Source organism: Oxyura jamaicensis, chromosome 3 (assembly GCF_011077185.1).
Source record: "Oxyura jamaicensis isolate SHBP4307 breed ruddy duck chromosome 3, BPBGC_Ojam_1.0, whole genome shotgun sequence".
Classification (NCBI taxonomy): Eukaryota; Metazoa; Chordata; class Aves; order Anseriformes; family Anatidae; genus Oxyura; species Oxyura jamaicensis.
The window spans coordinates 48,981,573-48,997,165 of NC_048895.1; the positions used below are offsets into that span (position 1 = coordinate 48,981,573).

The following is a 15,593-nucleotide window of genomic DNA, read 5'->3' on the forward strand; positions in this document are numbered from 1 at the left end:
CAGAGCAATTTACAACACATCTGAGATTGTCATGTTTCATTTCATTTGAGAAATGACATTTATAGTGTAAATGCATTCCTGGCTCCCTGGAAACAGCTCCTTATGAACTCAGAATATACTTCTTATTCTATGTTCCAGCAAGCATGCTGATATATATATATATATAATTGTTTGTTTGTTTCTTTGCAAAAGTCCTCACTTATGTCAAAAAAAAAAAAAAGTAATACTGAGATTTTACTACCCTTCAACTTTCATTATTTTTTCATCTTTTACACCAAAATAAGTTTTTTTTTTTTTTTTTTTTTTTTTTTTTTTCCCCACTTTGTTTTGCAGAAGGAATTAGAATTGCTCATTGACAGCTTTTTATTTTCACAATGCCAAAACCAGATTTTCACAATCTCACATTTCCATGTGGATTTGGGGGCAAAAAGCTCGTCACCTGTAAAATGTTCCTAGCAGTTGCTATGGAAAGTATGCTGTAATAAGGAGATGGAAATATATTTTGTGAAAGCATATCACTTAGTCTTCTGGAAAATGACAAGAAATTTCACTGTGTTCCTTCTCTGTGCTTTCTCTCAAGCCTTCATTTAGCCACTGCTGTTCATTTGATCAGGCCTCAGCACGTTCCTACTGCATTTTAGGGAACATTTCTGCCTAAGAAAATGATTTGCTTTGCATTTAATCAAAAGTGGTAGTAATTTAATGTGATTCTGCTTTATGGTAAATGCAGAGAATTCTCTAAGTCTTGTGGAGTCTAGTGGGCTCCCAATGTGTGCACATCGGAAATTAGGATCCTCTAATTACATAGATGACATCAGTTTTTTAATGTTCTGCTGAGCTGTGCAGTGTCATTGTGGTATTCTCGTTGATTCATTTTTTAAATACAAGGTATCAAAATGCTGTTGACTTCTAACAGAATGTTCTTTCACTATAATTTTACTAAATGAAGGCTACTACTTGGCTAAATGTCTGTAGTGTTTACTACACTGTACATGTGAACAGTTATTGTGAATGCTATACTCAGGCTTCTGTATTCATGCTTTTTTCTTTACCTCTCTGTTGTTAGTGGACCTCTTGGACCTGAATACAACAAGTGAAGTTTTCAAACAGCACAAATTGGGTCAAAATGACCAGCTCATTGGCGTCCAAGAAGTGATCAGCTGTCTCACTACCATCTACAGTGGACTTGAAGAGAAACACAAAGATATGGTTAATGTTCCTCTCTGTGTAGACATGTGTCTTAACTGGCTACTCAATGTGTATGATAGGTAAGTACCAAGTTTCTATTCATGGTGTGTACCTCAGAAATTTAATGTTGTATTAACGCAGTATATACCATGGAAACAGAGTTAGTACATGTCACGTACCCAAAATACTAGCCTTATAGGACTGTTGTACATATTTTTCTGAGTTGATCTCTGGAGGAAGTGTTCATGACGAAAAAAATAATGATGCAACCTTAAGGAGTTCTTTTCTAAAAAGTTATACTTTTTGATAACTTCAACCCTGTAAAGTGCATTGGCTTGAAATTAGGTGTTTCTTACACTGTCCTGAAAGCAAAGCTTTATTTGTAAGTAGTTACTATTTTTTTTTTTCTCAAACTGATCACTTATCCATTATTTTTTCTTCAGCTTACCTTTGCTTCCTGACTTCAGTTAGAAATCAGTTGCTTAATCAGTTCATTTTTAAAATGCATATAGTAAGCAACAAACCTTTTTCTTTCAATAATGGTTCCTGTTGCTCCCATTTCCCCTTGATTAAGTTGAATGCATTAGTGTAGTTAATTCTTCAAGCTGATGAAAGACTTTAATCTTCATTCAAACTTTGAAAAATGGAGAATTAAGGTTTTCCCTGATAAAATCACCTTTTACAGTATGTTTCCTTGCTTCCCTATCAAATCCATTCAAGAGAAAAAAAAAAAAAAAAATGCTGAGAGAACAGGCAACAAATTTAAAATGCCCTTTTTTTTTTTTTTTTTTTTTTTTAATTGGCCTTTAGGAAGGAACTAATTTGTCTCTTGGCATTTCTGTTGTTTATTGCATTGGTGTTATATGTATACAATGTCTCAAATCATTAAACTGCCTACAGAAAGCATCTGTTAGTTGCATGCTATTAACCTGAGATTTAATTACCAATTCACAGATTAATGACAAAGTAGGAAATTCTTCAGACTTACCTACAGATGTCTTTGTCCCTTATAAAGAACCAATTTATTTTTAGAAATAGTAGACAAGCCTGTTGCGTTCTGGTATTTTCTGACACATCAGGAATGATTCATTCTTCAAGCACAGTAGAGGAGATACATACATTAAATTTCCTCAGTGACTTTTACTTCCTCAAGGACTCAAAGGTTGTTCCAGAAAGCAACATCTGCCCAATAAAATGTTTTGTGTACTTAAAGCTCCTTGGGCTGATTAGTGCAGATACATATATATATTTAATAAAGGTAAAAATTTAATAAAGGTAAATGCTTTGCCTTTTTCCAACATGAGCCATAAAAAAAATGGTTTGTTCAATTAAATCATCTCTCCAGACCTATGTTTAAATTATCCAGAAGCTATAGCTGGTGGTTATTGTTCTGGACTATATGCTGTCAAATTTTCTAAAATGTCCAATAAAAATGGACTGATAACTTTCAGTACTAATGGGATAATTTAACACCCCTTGAAATTAGTTGTTTCAGTTATTTTAAAGTCTGTCGTATATAAGATATAGTACATGTACTAATTGCAGGTGATGACTCATTTCACTGAGAATTACCCAATGTCCATAAAGAAACTTCTATATGCATTGTTCTTTTAGCCTCTTGCAATGCTGATCTGAGTTCTTGTATTTCAGCTTCTAAATTTGCTTGATTTTTATGATGTTAGGATACGTCTGATAGGAAGGGTAACTGTGGTATAGCACATATATTAACTTTTTCCATGTCATCAAGGCTGTTTTCAATGTTCATTCTCTATGGTCCAGTCTTGCCCTGAAGCATTACAACCATTATCTGTTGTTGCACTAATGTACCAACTTAATGTAGGTATATTGTAACAAATTCGAACACTGTGGTGAGTTAATATCCCAGGCCTTACCTGCATGTTAAGTTCAGCAAAACCCAGTCTTCTGAAAACTGAGGATGCATATGAGAGACCTGCTCGGCCAGCTTTAACCTTGTGCCCTGGTTTTGGTGGTAATGGTTAGAAGCTTTCTGTGTGCACTTGAATTGCATTTGCTGTGTTGTTATCTGTCTTGATTCATAGAGGGCTCTGTAGGAGCATCTGGGCAGTCTCTGATAGTAGTAAGAAATGCTCTAGGAAGGACATGTCCCTCTGTAGGAAAGTGAGCTCCTCTGTCTGCTACCTCTGTGGCTGAGCAAAGGGAGACATCTGTGAGGACCCTCAAAGGTCTTAGAGACTTCCTCTTGTAGAGGTCTATGTAGATTTGCTCCGTAGCAGAGTACAATAGACATCATGTCATGGCAACTAACAGTATTGTGGTAGAAGGAAGAATTCTTGGTAGTGGTTAGCTCTTACATTTATTAATCATCATCACTATGTACAAAAACTATTAGTCTTTAACACTTGATGCTTTGAGTTAAATAGATATAAGCTTACAGCACCATGGAGCTCAAGTCATACTGGTAACTGTGGTCCCGTTGGTCCTTAGTTGTAGTGTCAACGTGACCAGTCTTGTGAGCTCTCTGACAGAAGTCAGAATTGAAGGGGGCTCATCTTCTTACTTCTCCAGTTTTCCTTGCTAATGCCTGATGTTCTCAAGCTCTCGTACTGTAGCCCCTGAGGAGTATTGGGGTGACAGGGAGTGTCCTATGGATACTGCTCATTTTGTCTTCTCTTGACATGCCACCCATCCTTATTGTGTTTTCCTGTTTGTAGTCCCTTATACTTGATCTTACTCTCTGTCTGGCAATGTTTCTGTCATCTGGATGCCTCCTGTGTGCAATTATCCCTATCACTGTTTGCCCCTTTGTTTACATTGTTTCCATACTTATGTAAAGTGCTAACATTTTAATGTCTGGCTATACCATCACAATGTTACAGAATACTTGCATATCATCATTGGTAACAAAGGTCTGATCCTCTTACATTCAACAGGATAATATTAATTATATCCTGAGTAATATGCTTATGTATTACGGATTTCACAGACCTTTGTTTTTACCATGCTGTAGACTGCATTTACTTGTCAGAGAAGTTTCAGTTGTTTTTTTCCAGTGCTGCTGAAAAGCAGTATAAAACAGTGAGTTAGGATGTTGTTTAGAGAAAGAAAGAAAGTCTGCGTAGTTCTGTAGTTAAGTGGAATATTTATGGAAAGTTTTTGGAGAGTTTGCAAAACTCATTTTCCTGGAAAGGCATACCTCCAGGTCATTTTAACCCCGCATAATGTCAGTTATTGAATTTTGTAGGTTTTTGAGGGAAAAAAAAAAAAAAGAAGCTACTTTTAGGATTTTAGCAGTATGCTGTTTAGCAGCTGAGATGTTCTTCTGGCTGAGTAGAGCTGAGCCATATTGTGTGATTCCCAAGTGATTCACAGCTTGTGCCCCATGTAGTGAGGCTGGGTTTATATGCCTTGTATAGTAAGTTGTTCAGTTCTTTGTAAAGTGCAATTGCTTATAGTTTCATCAAAGGAAATGACAAGCTATGCTTCATATCTCAGATTTTCATGGGACTATTGCTTCTGTTATTTTTGTTACCTATTCTTCCCCCATTTCCTCTTCTGTATCCTCTAACTTTAGTATCTTCTGAACTAAGACACAGGGTAAAGGCATTCTCCCTTTCTCTTCTAACGCTGTAGCCATTTTTTGCTCACCCTTTTTAAAACTCATTTGCTTATGGTACTTCAGATAGTAAGAGCCTTTCTGTTGTATAAAGCAGTTCCTTAATACTATGTGCAGCTGTGTGGGATCTCTGAAACAGCTGAATGGTTGGTCATGGCTTGGATGGAGAGTCCAAACCATGCAACAAAGTTGGTTGTTAATTGTGCTTCGCTATCATGGCACCCTCCCATGCTCCTGACCATGACCTCTTTTCCTTGGCCAAAGGATACAGTTATCTGATTCCCCACTAAGCTAGTCCTCTCTGTGGTATATGCCTTCAAGGCATTCTTCCTCCTACCTGGACAGAAATTATGTATAACTTTTTTTTTTTTTTTTTTTTTTTTTAATGCTAATTTTGGCAGTTTAAAAGTTGAGTTAATTCTGGGTTCTCTGCCAGCTCCTTACATGAAATGAAGGTGCAAAATGGGGATCATACCTGACACATAGCCCAGAGCCTGCCTTGTACACATGTACATTCAATAGAATCACCTGGAAAAAGAGGACTTTTTAATTACTATTTCCTCTTTCTTCTTGTCTCTTAACACTCCCTTTTCCCACTAAAAATAAATAAATAAAATTCCAGTTTGAGGAAAAGGAATGGCAGTGTTGCCCTATAAGGACAATGAATCCATTGACTGAGGCTGGAGAGCTGATATGTCCAGAGGGATGAAGGGGCTTTAGTAAACAGTGCTTGTGACAAACAGCTATAATATTTTTGCCATTTTTACCTGAAGACAGGTCAGAGGTCAATAATGTCCCATTTTTATACTGCCTGTCATTGTATTGACTAAGAATGGGCCGCTTGCTCAAACCGGTTAATAAATGGTTTGGGTGTTCCTTCACCAGGATCAAAGTGAAAAATATCTGAGCTGCTAAAGTGGTTGTATCAATTGACTTTGTAATGACAAGCTTGCTTGTATTGCTATGAAGTGTATCTGAATAGCGTATTGGCACTTAAAACTCAACCAGTAAATTTTGTATGAATTCAAGCTTTAAACTTTCCTAAACCATTTGGCCCTAAGGGCTTGATTTTAGATGTTTGTATACACAGCACAACTAGACAGCTATGGGATTCAGAGAGACCTTGACAGGCTGAAGAAATGAGCCAAGTTCAACTAAGGTAAATGTCATGCTCTCCCCTTGGGGAGGAATAACCCCATGCACCAGTACAGGCTTGAGGACATCTCTCTGGAAAGCAGCTTTGCAGAAAAGTCCTTTGAGGTCCTGGTGGACACCAACTTGAACATGAGCCAGCAACATGTGCTTGTGGCCAAGGCCACCAGGCTCTTGTACTGCATTAGGAAGAGCGTTGCCAGCAGGTAGAAGGAGGTGATTCTTCCTCGCAGTGCTGGTAAGGCCATGTGTGGAGTGCTGGATCCAGTTCTGGGCTCCCCAGTAAAAGAGACCTAGACATACTGGAAGGAGTCTGTTGAAAGAACCTTGAGGACGATTAAGGACTAGGAATATCCGATGTATGTGGAGAGGCTGAGAGCTGTGACTGGCCTAGAGAAAAGTCCAATGTGCATATCTCGTCTATGTGCATAAATACCTGCTAGGGATAGTAGAGAAAGTAAAGCCAGGATTTTCTCAGTGGAGCCCAGTGACAGAACAGGAGGCAATGGGCACAGACTCTGCTTAAGCATATAGGAAAAATATTTTTGTATTTTGAGGGTGATCAAACAGTGGCACAGGTTGCCCAGACAGATGTTAGGGTCCACATCTATGAAGATATTCAAAATCCAACTGGACATGGTCCTGGGCAACTTGCTCTACCCTTGCCTGCTCTGAGCAAGGTCATTGAAATAGATGATGTCCAGAGGTCCATCAGTGATTTTGTGTCTCTGTAAGCTGGAAAATCTTAAATCGCTGAATTGGAAATGTCAGTGCTACAAAGTCTGTAGATTTGTTGGGAACTTTTTTCTATATTTATATATTTTTTGAGTGTGTGTGTAATTTTTGTGGGTGTTTGTTTTTGTTTTGCTGCATATAGGATTTCAGTCCTAATATTTCGTTGTTTCTAAGGAAAAGGCTATTGGAAAACATGCTGCTCTTCAACAAAATGTAATATTTCAGGCTTTTGAATTCTGTTTATAGTTTATCAAGGAAATGCTTTTTATGCATTTTTTTCAGTCGCTTTAACAACCTACTGAAATCTGGAGAAGTTTGAAGCCTCCACATATATATGCCTTGACCTTTAAGCTGCAGAGTTCTCCTGAGCTTCTACCTTTGATAAACAAATATTCTAGTCAGTCCTGAGTTAAGTCAAACCCAAATAAATGTTCTGCTTTGCTTTTCTTTTGAATACAAAGTTAAAGCACAGACAGCCATACACAGGAAAGAATAGTGAAAGAACATTATCAAGGTTGCGAAATGAACCATTAACGAGTTAGGGTATGCCAGAATGATGTCTTGTCTGTGATTGAAAGAGGTAATTTGAAGCTAAGCTTGAATGTATAAAATAGGTGGCACTTTTATAACGTTCTGGAAAATTGGGTCCCAATTTTCAAGCTAAGCAATAAAAGTAATGGGCACTTTTGATTAATTTGGCAATAATTTCTCTGTACTTCTGTTCCAACTTATGGAATAGAGAAGATAATACCATCTAGTCTCAAAAGACTAGGTGATGGTTGTGAAGACAAATGCATTAATATTTGTAAGGAGGTTAGGTAATTTATGGAGAGCCCAGAAATAGATTAACAATTTTGTATTCAGTGTAGCATTTGTGAAGTAAATCAGAAAGCAGAACATATGTTGAATGGGGAGGACAGAAAGAGATATCTAATAACCACTCCAGAATTAATTAAAGGGTATATCACGTTGCGTGACAAAAAGGACCAAACTAATGTTTGGGGTTATATTAATTCTAGTATTATCTTACTTGCTGGAGAAAGACACAGCTAACCTTAAATGCAGGGGGTTGTGTACAAATGTATACAATTTAACTACTGTTCTCACGAATTGTTTGCTATGTCTTACCTGAAGATAAATTGTGTGGTGTTTTCTGGACTTTAAAAACAAAAGTAATTACATCTAAAGTATGCTTCTTACACTGAACTTGAAATTTAAAATTGTCCCATTCCATATGCCCCAGTTTTATTGTTTTCTTATCTGTTTGAACAGTGTTTCTTGCAGGTTTAAAATCACTTGCTTTGAAAGCCATTTACCTGTTCTCACGTATGCTTAAGGTTTGATTAATGTTTTTGGAAGTTGGCGGATTTTTTTTCATGTTGGACAAGATGAACCTGATGTCATGTTCCTTAGAACAACTCCACATCACCTAATTGCTGGATGTGGTTGGCTGTTTGTTTGCTGGAGCACAAGTGTATCAGAACATTTTAAACATAGAAGGAAAAGAGGAAGTGAAATAAAGTCCTTTGATATGAAAACTTGGTTTTATATTGCAGTTCTTGTTTTGTACTATTTTTTTTGGTGCATGCTCATATGCATTATTTCTGTGAATATCACATTCTTAAATCATGTTGTGTGTTTTTCAAGAGCTAAATGTCAGCCCTTTAAGAGTAATATGAACTGTTTTGACATGTAAACCATTTAGTAGGCAAGTTAAGTTTTTTGTAAGGGAAGCATTCTTAATGTGACTTGTAATGTTAATTTGTTTTGACTTATGAAGTATGTTTGAAGTACAATTCACCAATAACTTTGCATTTTGAATAGACTTATGTTGAAATTAAATAAAAAAAATAAAAACAACACTGTATTACAATGTCCTATCTTTATAATTTCAGTGGCCGAACTGGAAAAATTCGAGTGCAGTCCTTGAAAATTGGCTTGATGTCTCTTTCTAAGGGGCTTCTGGAAGAGAAGTACAGATGTAAGAATGTATTTTTTAAAATGCTTGATGTATATAATTAGAAGTCTTGTATAATGATTATGAATGTTGTCACTAATTTTGGTGTATAACGCTTCTTGTGGCTGTAGCAAGACTGTTTCCTTATGAGTAAGCAAAAACAGTTGTTGTTTTCATAATCATAGAATAGTTGAATGGCTTGGGTTGGAAGGGACATTAAAGATCATACAGTTCAAACACCCCTGCCATAAGCAGGGATGTCAACCATTAGATCAGGTTGCCCAGGGCCTCATCCAACCTGTTCTTGAACACCTCCAGGCATGGGGCATCCACAACAGAATCACAGAATAGTCTAGGTTGGAAGAAACCTCCAAGATCACCGAGTCCAACCTCTGACCTAACACTAACAAGTCATCCACTAAACCATATCCCTAAGCTCTACATCTAAACGTCTTTTAAAGACCTCCAGGGATGGTGACTCCACCACTTCCCTGGGCAGCCTATTCCAGTGACTAACAACCCGTTCAGTAAAGAAGTTTTTCCTAATATCCAGCCTAAACCGCCCCTGGCACAACTTTAGCCCATTCCCCCTCGTCCTGTCACCAGGCACATGGGAGAATAGACCAACCCCCACCTCGCTACAGCCTCCTTTCAGGTACCTGTAGAGTGCGATAAGGTCACCCCTGAGCCTTCTCTTCTCCACGCTGAATGAACAATCCCAGCTCCCTCAGCCGCTCCTCATAAGACTTGTTCTCCATATTCCTCACAACCTCTCTGGGCAACCTCTTCTAGTGCCTCACCACCCTCTGAATGAAGAATTTCCTCCTAACCTCAAATCTAAATCTCCCTTCTTTTAGTTCAAAGCCATTCCCCCCCTTTCCTATCATTATCTGTCCAAGCAAAAAGTTTCTTCTTTATATCTTCTTTATAAGCCCCATCTTCTTTATAAGCACCCATTAAGTATTGAAAATCTGCAGTGAGGTCTCCCCAGAGCCTTCTCTTCTCCAGGCTGAACAACCCCGGCTCCCTCAGCCTGTCTTCATCTGTTCCAACCCTCTGATCAACTTCATGGTCCTCCTCTGGATGTACTCTAAGAGATCCATGTCCTTCCTTTGCTGGGGGCCCCAGACCTGGACGCAGCACTCCAAGTGGGGCCTCACCAGGACAGAGTAGAAGGGGACAATACCCGCCCTCAACCTGCTGGCCACCCCTCTTTTAGTGCAGCCTAGGATGCAGATGGCCTAGTAAGATAGATATCCTGACTGGAAAGTATTAATGTCAGTTATGTATTGTCATACTGCACAGCATTACACTTCTTCCAAAAACAAAGAAAAATGTAACTGTGTAGAACAACTAGAGTAGTGGTCTATTTGACTAATTCTGTTCAACTCTGATTCAAAAAAGTAAACAAACAAACCATATAACACCTCTTTTTGTGTGTACTTTTTTGGGAAAAATCAAGCAAGTCAGTGTTGCTTGGAACAGTCTGATATGTCTGATAAGCAAATAAATAAACCTAAATCCAGCAGTTGTATTTTCTGGTCTATGAAAAAGATGATTTGAACTCTGAAGATAATTTTTGAGTACTTGTGCTTACTGCCAGAATTGTACAATGAAAGTTTAAAATAGATTGATTTAAATAATCTCACAAGCTGGAGAAATACTGAGTAGTATGAAAATATTTGACAAATGTAATTGCAGGAGCAGAGGAGAATTTAGGAGCTTTGTGGCAAAACCTCATGACAAATACAGAAGAGATTACACAGTTTATAAGAGTATCACAGGTGATGGACAGTTATATATTAGGCACAAAGTCTTAAAAGTGCTATTCTTTGCAGTAGTTGCTTTACACATTTGGAAAAATTATGTAAAATGCATAGCGACAGTATTTGCCATGTACTTAGGGAGCTCTGCAGCAATTTCTGCCTTCCTTAGAAGTGTTTGTAGGTAATCTTGTAATCCTGGTAACTAGCATTGAGCAAAAGTACAAGTATCTTATTCATTGAGGCATATTTCAGCATTTGAACTAGGGTCCTTACTAGGAGTTAACTTTTTTAATTTCTCTGTCATTTGGCATATCTGTTAACTACTCCATAACTAAAAGGGCTTGGGGGCATACCTTTGTTCAGTAATGATAATTCAAAAGGCAATTTGTCACTCAGTGCAAAATAAAAAGGTTTTCTACGATACAAGATTTAGGCTGTGGATAACAGAATGATAGCTCTACCAAAAGATGATTAAACAACCAAACAAAACAGCTGTGAATAAACTCTCTTTAAACAGCTGCCATTAATCAGTTAGTATACTTATAGTTACCTAGCACAGACACTGAAGGAAGTGACTGAGTTGGATTAGCTTTAATGTATTTGCTTTGTGTCTAGCAGTAAAATAAAAGTGGCAGCAGATTTGCATAGCCCAAGTTAACAGAGTTGGCTCTTTTTGCAGGTTGCTGTGAAAAATCCTAGAAAATTAATGCAGAAGTCGTCTCAGGAGACTTTTGTGCCAAATGATCGTAACTTAAACTTGAAATACATCTGAAACTGAAATAGCGTCTTGGTCTCCTAAGGCAGAGAATTAATAGTCAATTTATGCATGCAGTTTTCTGTTAATCCTGTTCTGATCAGTGTGCCAGACTTTGATACCTTTAATGTATTGTTAGCTTTATCGTCTCTTTCCTGATGAGCCATGGAATTACCACAAAGCAAAATACTGCCTCAGTGTGAAAGAAAGTTTGTGGGAGAAGGAAGAAAGTGACAGTATTATGTATGGATTGTGAGCGTGCGGTGGGAATGCAGTCAGCATTTTGGGTCCTCTGGCATCACCTGTGTCACAGCCTGACCTTTGGTATTAGCTCTCTCATTTGTTCAGTTTTTATCGCCCTGTACTAATCATCTACTGCTGAGAGATTATGATATCTGTCGAGTGCTTTCAGATCCTCTAGTGAAAAATATAATGGAAATGTTAAGTGTTTTCAAGAAAGTAAGGAAAAGTCACTTGAAAGGAAGAGCAGTACCCGAAATATGCCTGCTTTGCCTGCTTAATGTGAATTTTCTGCCTTCTGATTTTTCCTTTCTCAGAGCAGTTCCTGACATTTGCTTCTGCTTTTTGGCTACAGTTCTTCTAAGTACTCCGGAGTCTTTGACAGTCCCAGGCGTCTCTGTGCAATCACTGTAAGATTGTGGTTGGAGTCATTTGTAGAGCTCAGACCATGCCAACCACATGTTAAACGTTGTAGTGCTAGAGAGGCATTTCTTCTCAGAATAGCTTGTTGTAAAATAGGCAAGCTTCTTGTTCAAAAAACTTTTGGATGGACCCTTCAGACATTAGTAGACTGCTTAACCTGCCATCTGCTTGAGTGTTCTCTCAGAGATCAGACTTTCAGGTTCGACTTGAAGAAACATAATTTCTGGGCTGCTGAGATACTAGGTTTCTGAAATAATATGTAAACAGGGTGATAATTTCAGTTTATCTATTAAAATTGACCTTCTTTCCGTCTTACTTTTCTGGGGAAATCAAGCTTTTTATCAAGCTTTTTTTCTTTTTTTTTTCTTTTTTCCTTTTCTAATATCAAACTTTTATTTTCCTATTTGTGTTTTTAGCAGCCAGTGTTAGTCACATGTTGTTGAGTAACTCTTCATTTCCAATATGGGTAGATCTTTCCCATTCACACATTTTTAAATCCATTGCCAGAGAAATTTCTCTTAAGCTTGTTTTTAGATGCTGCACTGCAGGATTGACATGAGAATGAATCTTTAAAAATAAATAAATAAATGCACAATTACTTTAGGAGAAACATTGAAGCCTCAATTAAAGAATGCCTATTCTAGAAAATGTTTAAAGACATGAATCACAGAATCATAGAATGGCTTAGGTTGGAAGAGACCTTAAAGATCATCCAGTTCCAATTCCCCTGCCATGGATAGGGATGCCAGCCATTAGATCACGTTGCCCAGGACCTCGTCCAGCCTGGCCGTGAACACCTCCAGGGATGGGGCATCCACAGCTTCTCTGGGCAACCTGTTCCAGTGCCTCACCACCCTCTGAGTGAAGAATTTCCTCCTAACCTCTAATCTAAATCTTCCCTCTTTTAGTTCAAAACCATTCCCCCTTGTCCTGTCACTGGTGCAGTGGCTGGGAAACATGCTTAGCTTCAAGCACATGCCTGGGTGCTCCTAAAAATGGACCTGTGAACATAACTGAGTAGTAGTGATCAGTTACATCTCTGGTTGTAGACCAAATAGTCTAGGGCCTCTTCCGTTTGTGACCTGATATGAGTGTATCTATATTATATTCTCTTTAGTCTTCAAAATGGGGGGACAAGTGGGAGTTAACTACTGGGAACTGACCTTACTTTCACATCATTCCTGGTGATTTTGAGGGTGAGAGTTGACTTTGATCAAGAGCATGCCAGATACACTTTTAAGAGCTTAATGATGCAGGTGAGAAGGTTTTGGTGCCTGAGCCTAGGTTGTGGTGCACTGTTTAATTCACTGGTATAAAGATAGCCTGTAAAAATAGAGAGGGGAAAAAATAAGTAAAAAGAAAGCGCATGACCAAGAACAATATTTGTTTTGTTCCAAAATACTTAATACACAAAATGCATAATAAAAAATAGCACTTGCTTGTTGCTTGTATTACCACTAGTTGTTCATGCATTATCACAGGACTTCTGAATACTGCAAAAAAAGGGAACATTTTTAGCCACTCAGTTGTAGTGTTCCACATGTTCTAAGAAAGAAATTTTCAATTACGGAAGCAAGTCCTTCCAATAATACAAGTTTAAAATTATGTGTGGTTATTCAGAGATGATTCTATGCCTGGTCATAGAGACAAATGATGTCTCAGAGGTGTGGATTTTCTTAGGGACAGCAGGAACTTTAACTTCCTTCCCTTTTTCTCAATTTTAAAGGCAATGAAAAGTCATAGTGCTATGTAATATATGGAAATACTCTTGTGTGCTTTTCATTCTTACCTGGCCTCATGTTTAACACAGAAAGCCAGACTGGCAACAGAAATAGAACACATACGTAGTGTGTCTTATAAATTTACAGGGTGTTGATTTTGGGTTATATCATTTCATGCATAAAACCTATAGGATTTGTGATAAGAAGGAAGAGCTACTTGAAAATCTCTACTGTGAAGACGTTTAATTTTCAAGTGTTATAAAACATTTTGGGACGTGATATTTATTTTATGTTTATGTTCTTAGTTTTGGAACCATTTTTGGAACTAACACTATGACACAAAAAAAAAAAAAGAAAAGGGAAGGAAAAAAAATGAATGAAAAGAATATCATGGAATCATAGAAGCATTAAGGTTGGAAAAGACCTCCAAGGTCATCTGGTCTGACCATCACCACACTACCAATATCATCCACTAAACCATGTTCCTAAGCACCAGGTCCAGAGCAGAGTACAGGGGGACGATCACCTCCCTGGCCCTGCTGGCCACACTCTTCCTGATACAAGCCAGGATGCTGCTGGCCTTCTTGGCCACCTGGGCCAAGAAGCAGGCGAGCATCAACCAGCACCCCCAGATCCTTTTCCTCTGCATGGCTTTCCAGCCACTCTGCACCAAACCTGTAGCACTGCATGGGGTTGTTGTGGCCAAACTGCAGGACCTGGCACTTAGCCATGTTGAACCTCATCCCACTAGCCTCTGCCCATCAACCCCTCCTGTCCAGGTCCCTCTGCAGGGCCTTCCTACCCCCTGGCAGAAGGACACTTCCCCCCGAGCTTGGTGTCACCCACAAACTTACTGAGGGTGCACTCAATCCTGTGCATTCTGTGTAAGGATGTGCATCTTGTTTGCAGCATGTGCATCCTGTTTGTAAAAATGCATGTGAACAAACAATGGCACATTTTCTATTTTTGCATATTCTTAACTAAATTCATATTTGAGTGTAACTTTCAAGGCTTTACACTGCACTAGATTCCTTGCAGCTGCTTGGGTGATTTAGGCTTGACAGAGCTAGGTTTATGATTTGATGTGTTGGCAACCTCAGCAAAAGCCACAAGGTGTGTTGTTGGGCATCTTACTACTGTTTTGGTAGGAATTGAATGAACTTTTCACCATTTTTGAGTATCCACTTCTATACCAACCAGTAAGTACATTTTTTCAGGTTATCCACCTAAGTTGTTTTTTGGGTCCTGCTGGCTTTCATCCTCAAAATACTAATGTGAGGTTGAATTTAATTTAAGATTAAACAGGTCTTTTTTGTTCGTTTGTTTCTACTTTTTGTTACGGCTCAAGTCTGAATAATCTTTACTTTTGTTTCCCAAATCCTTGTCTTAGTCCCATATAGTTTTACGTAAGATAACTGTATTTTGTATATAAGCTCATACAATATGTATGTACATATGTACAAACACCATTCATAGCAGTGCTCAGTTCGTGGCTTCTGACATTGCTGGTGGGTGACATATGGGGTCCCCATCCCCACTGGCAGATATGGAGTCTGGGTGCACCCTGTCAGAGCTAAAATGAAGCCTTCTCCCTTATGTCTGCCACTTCAGAGCTGCTCTTGGGTTATCTCCTTTGCTAGGGAACAGCTCCTGCGTTTCTTTAAGGAGGATGGCCAGCTGACAGGAACATTCTGGCTTATATGCCTTTAGTTGAGGAGCTTCTCCTGTGTTGTCACACCAATTTCACTGAGGATTTGGGGAGGAGGGGGGTTACCATCCAGTAACTCCTGTGCACTTCAACATTCAGTGGTTATGGCGCAGCTGCCAGTGTTAAGTTTTAGTTGTGTTGTTTGGTTGGTTGGTTGGTTGGTTGGTTAAGTAGGCTGTTTTGGAGGAGTTTGAGCTCTCCAGTGTATTTGCTGATTTCCTACTTGCATCAGCCTAGCTGACCACTCTCCCTCTTCTCTCTCCTGACACGTCATTTTTCTTCCATTTATTAGCTCCCCAGTCAACTGATGCCTTAGGGCTTGGGACAGTACTTCATCCTCCTCCCTGCTGCAGT

General features: G+C 38.6%; 1 protein-coding gene across 7 annotated transcripts in view; it reads left to right on the plus strand.

The window, feature by feature from the left end:
• UTRN (utrophin) overlaps positions 1-15,593 on the plus strand; it is a 344,112-nt gene that overhangs the window by 278,625 nt on the left and 49,894 nt on the right. For all 7 annotated transcript variants that reach the window (XR_004749455.1, XM_035321865.1, XM_035321866.1 and 4 more), the window contains 2 exons: positions 1,067-1,268; positions 8,566-8,651. Coding sequence is in view for 6 of the 7 variants with exons in the window: in XM_035321865.1 (XP_035177756.1) it covers positions 1,067-1,268; positions 8,566-8,651 (288 nt within the window). In the remaining variant the exon portion in view is untranslated. The remainder of the gene's footprint in view (positions 1-1,066; positions 1,269-8,565; positions 8,652-15,593) is intronic.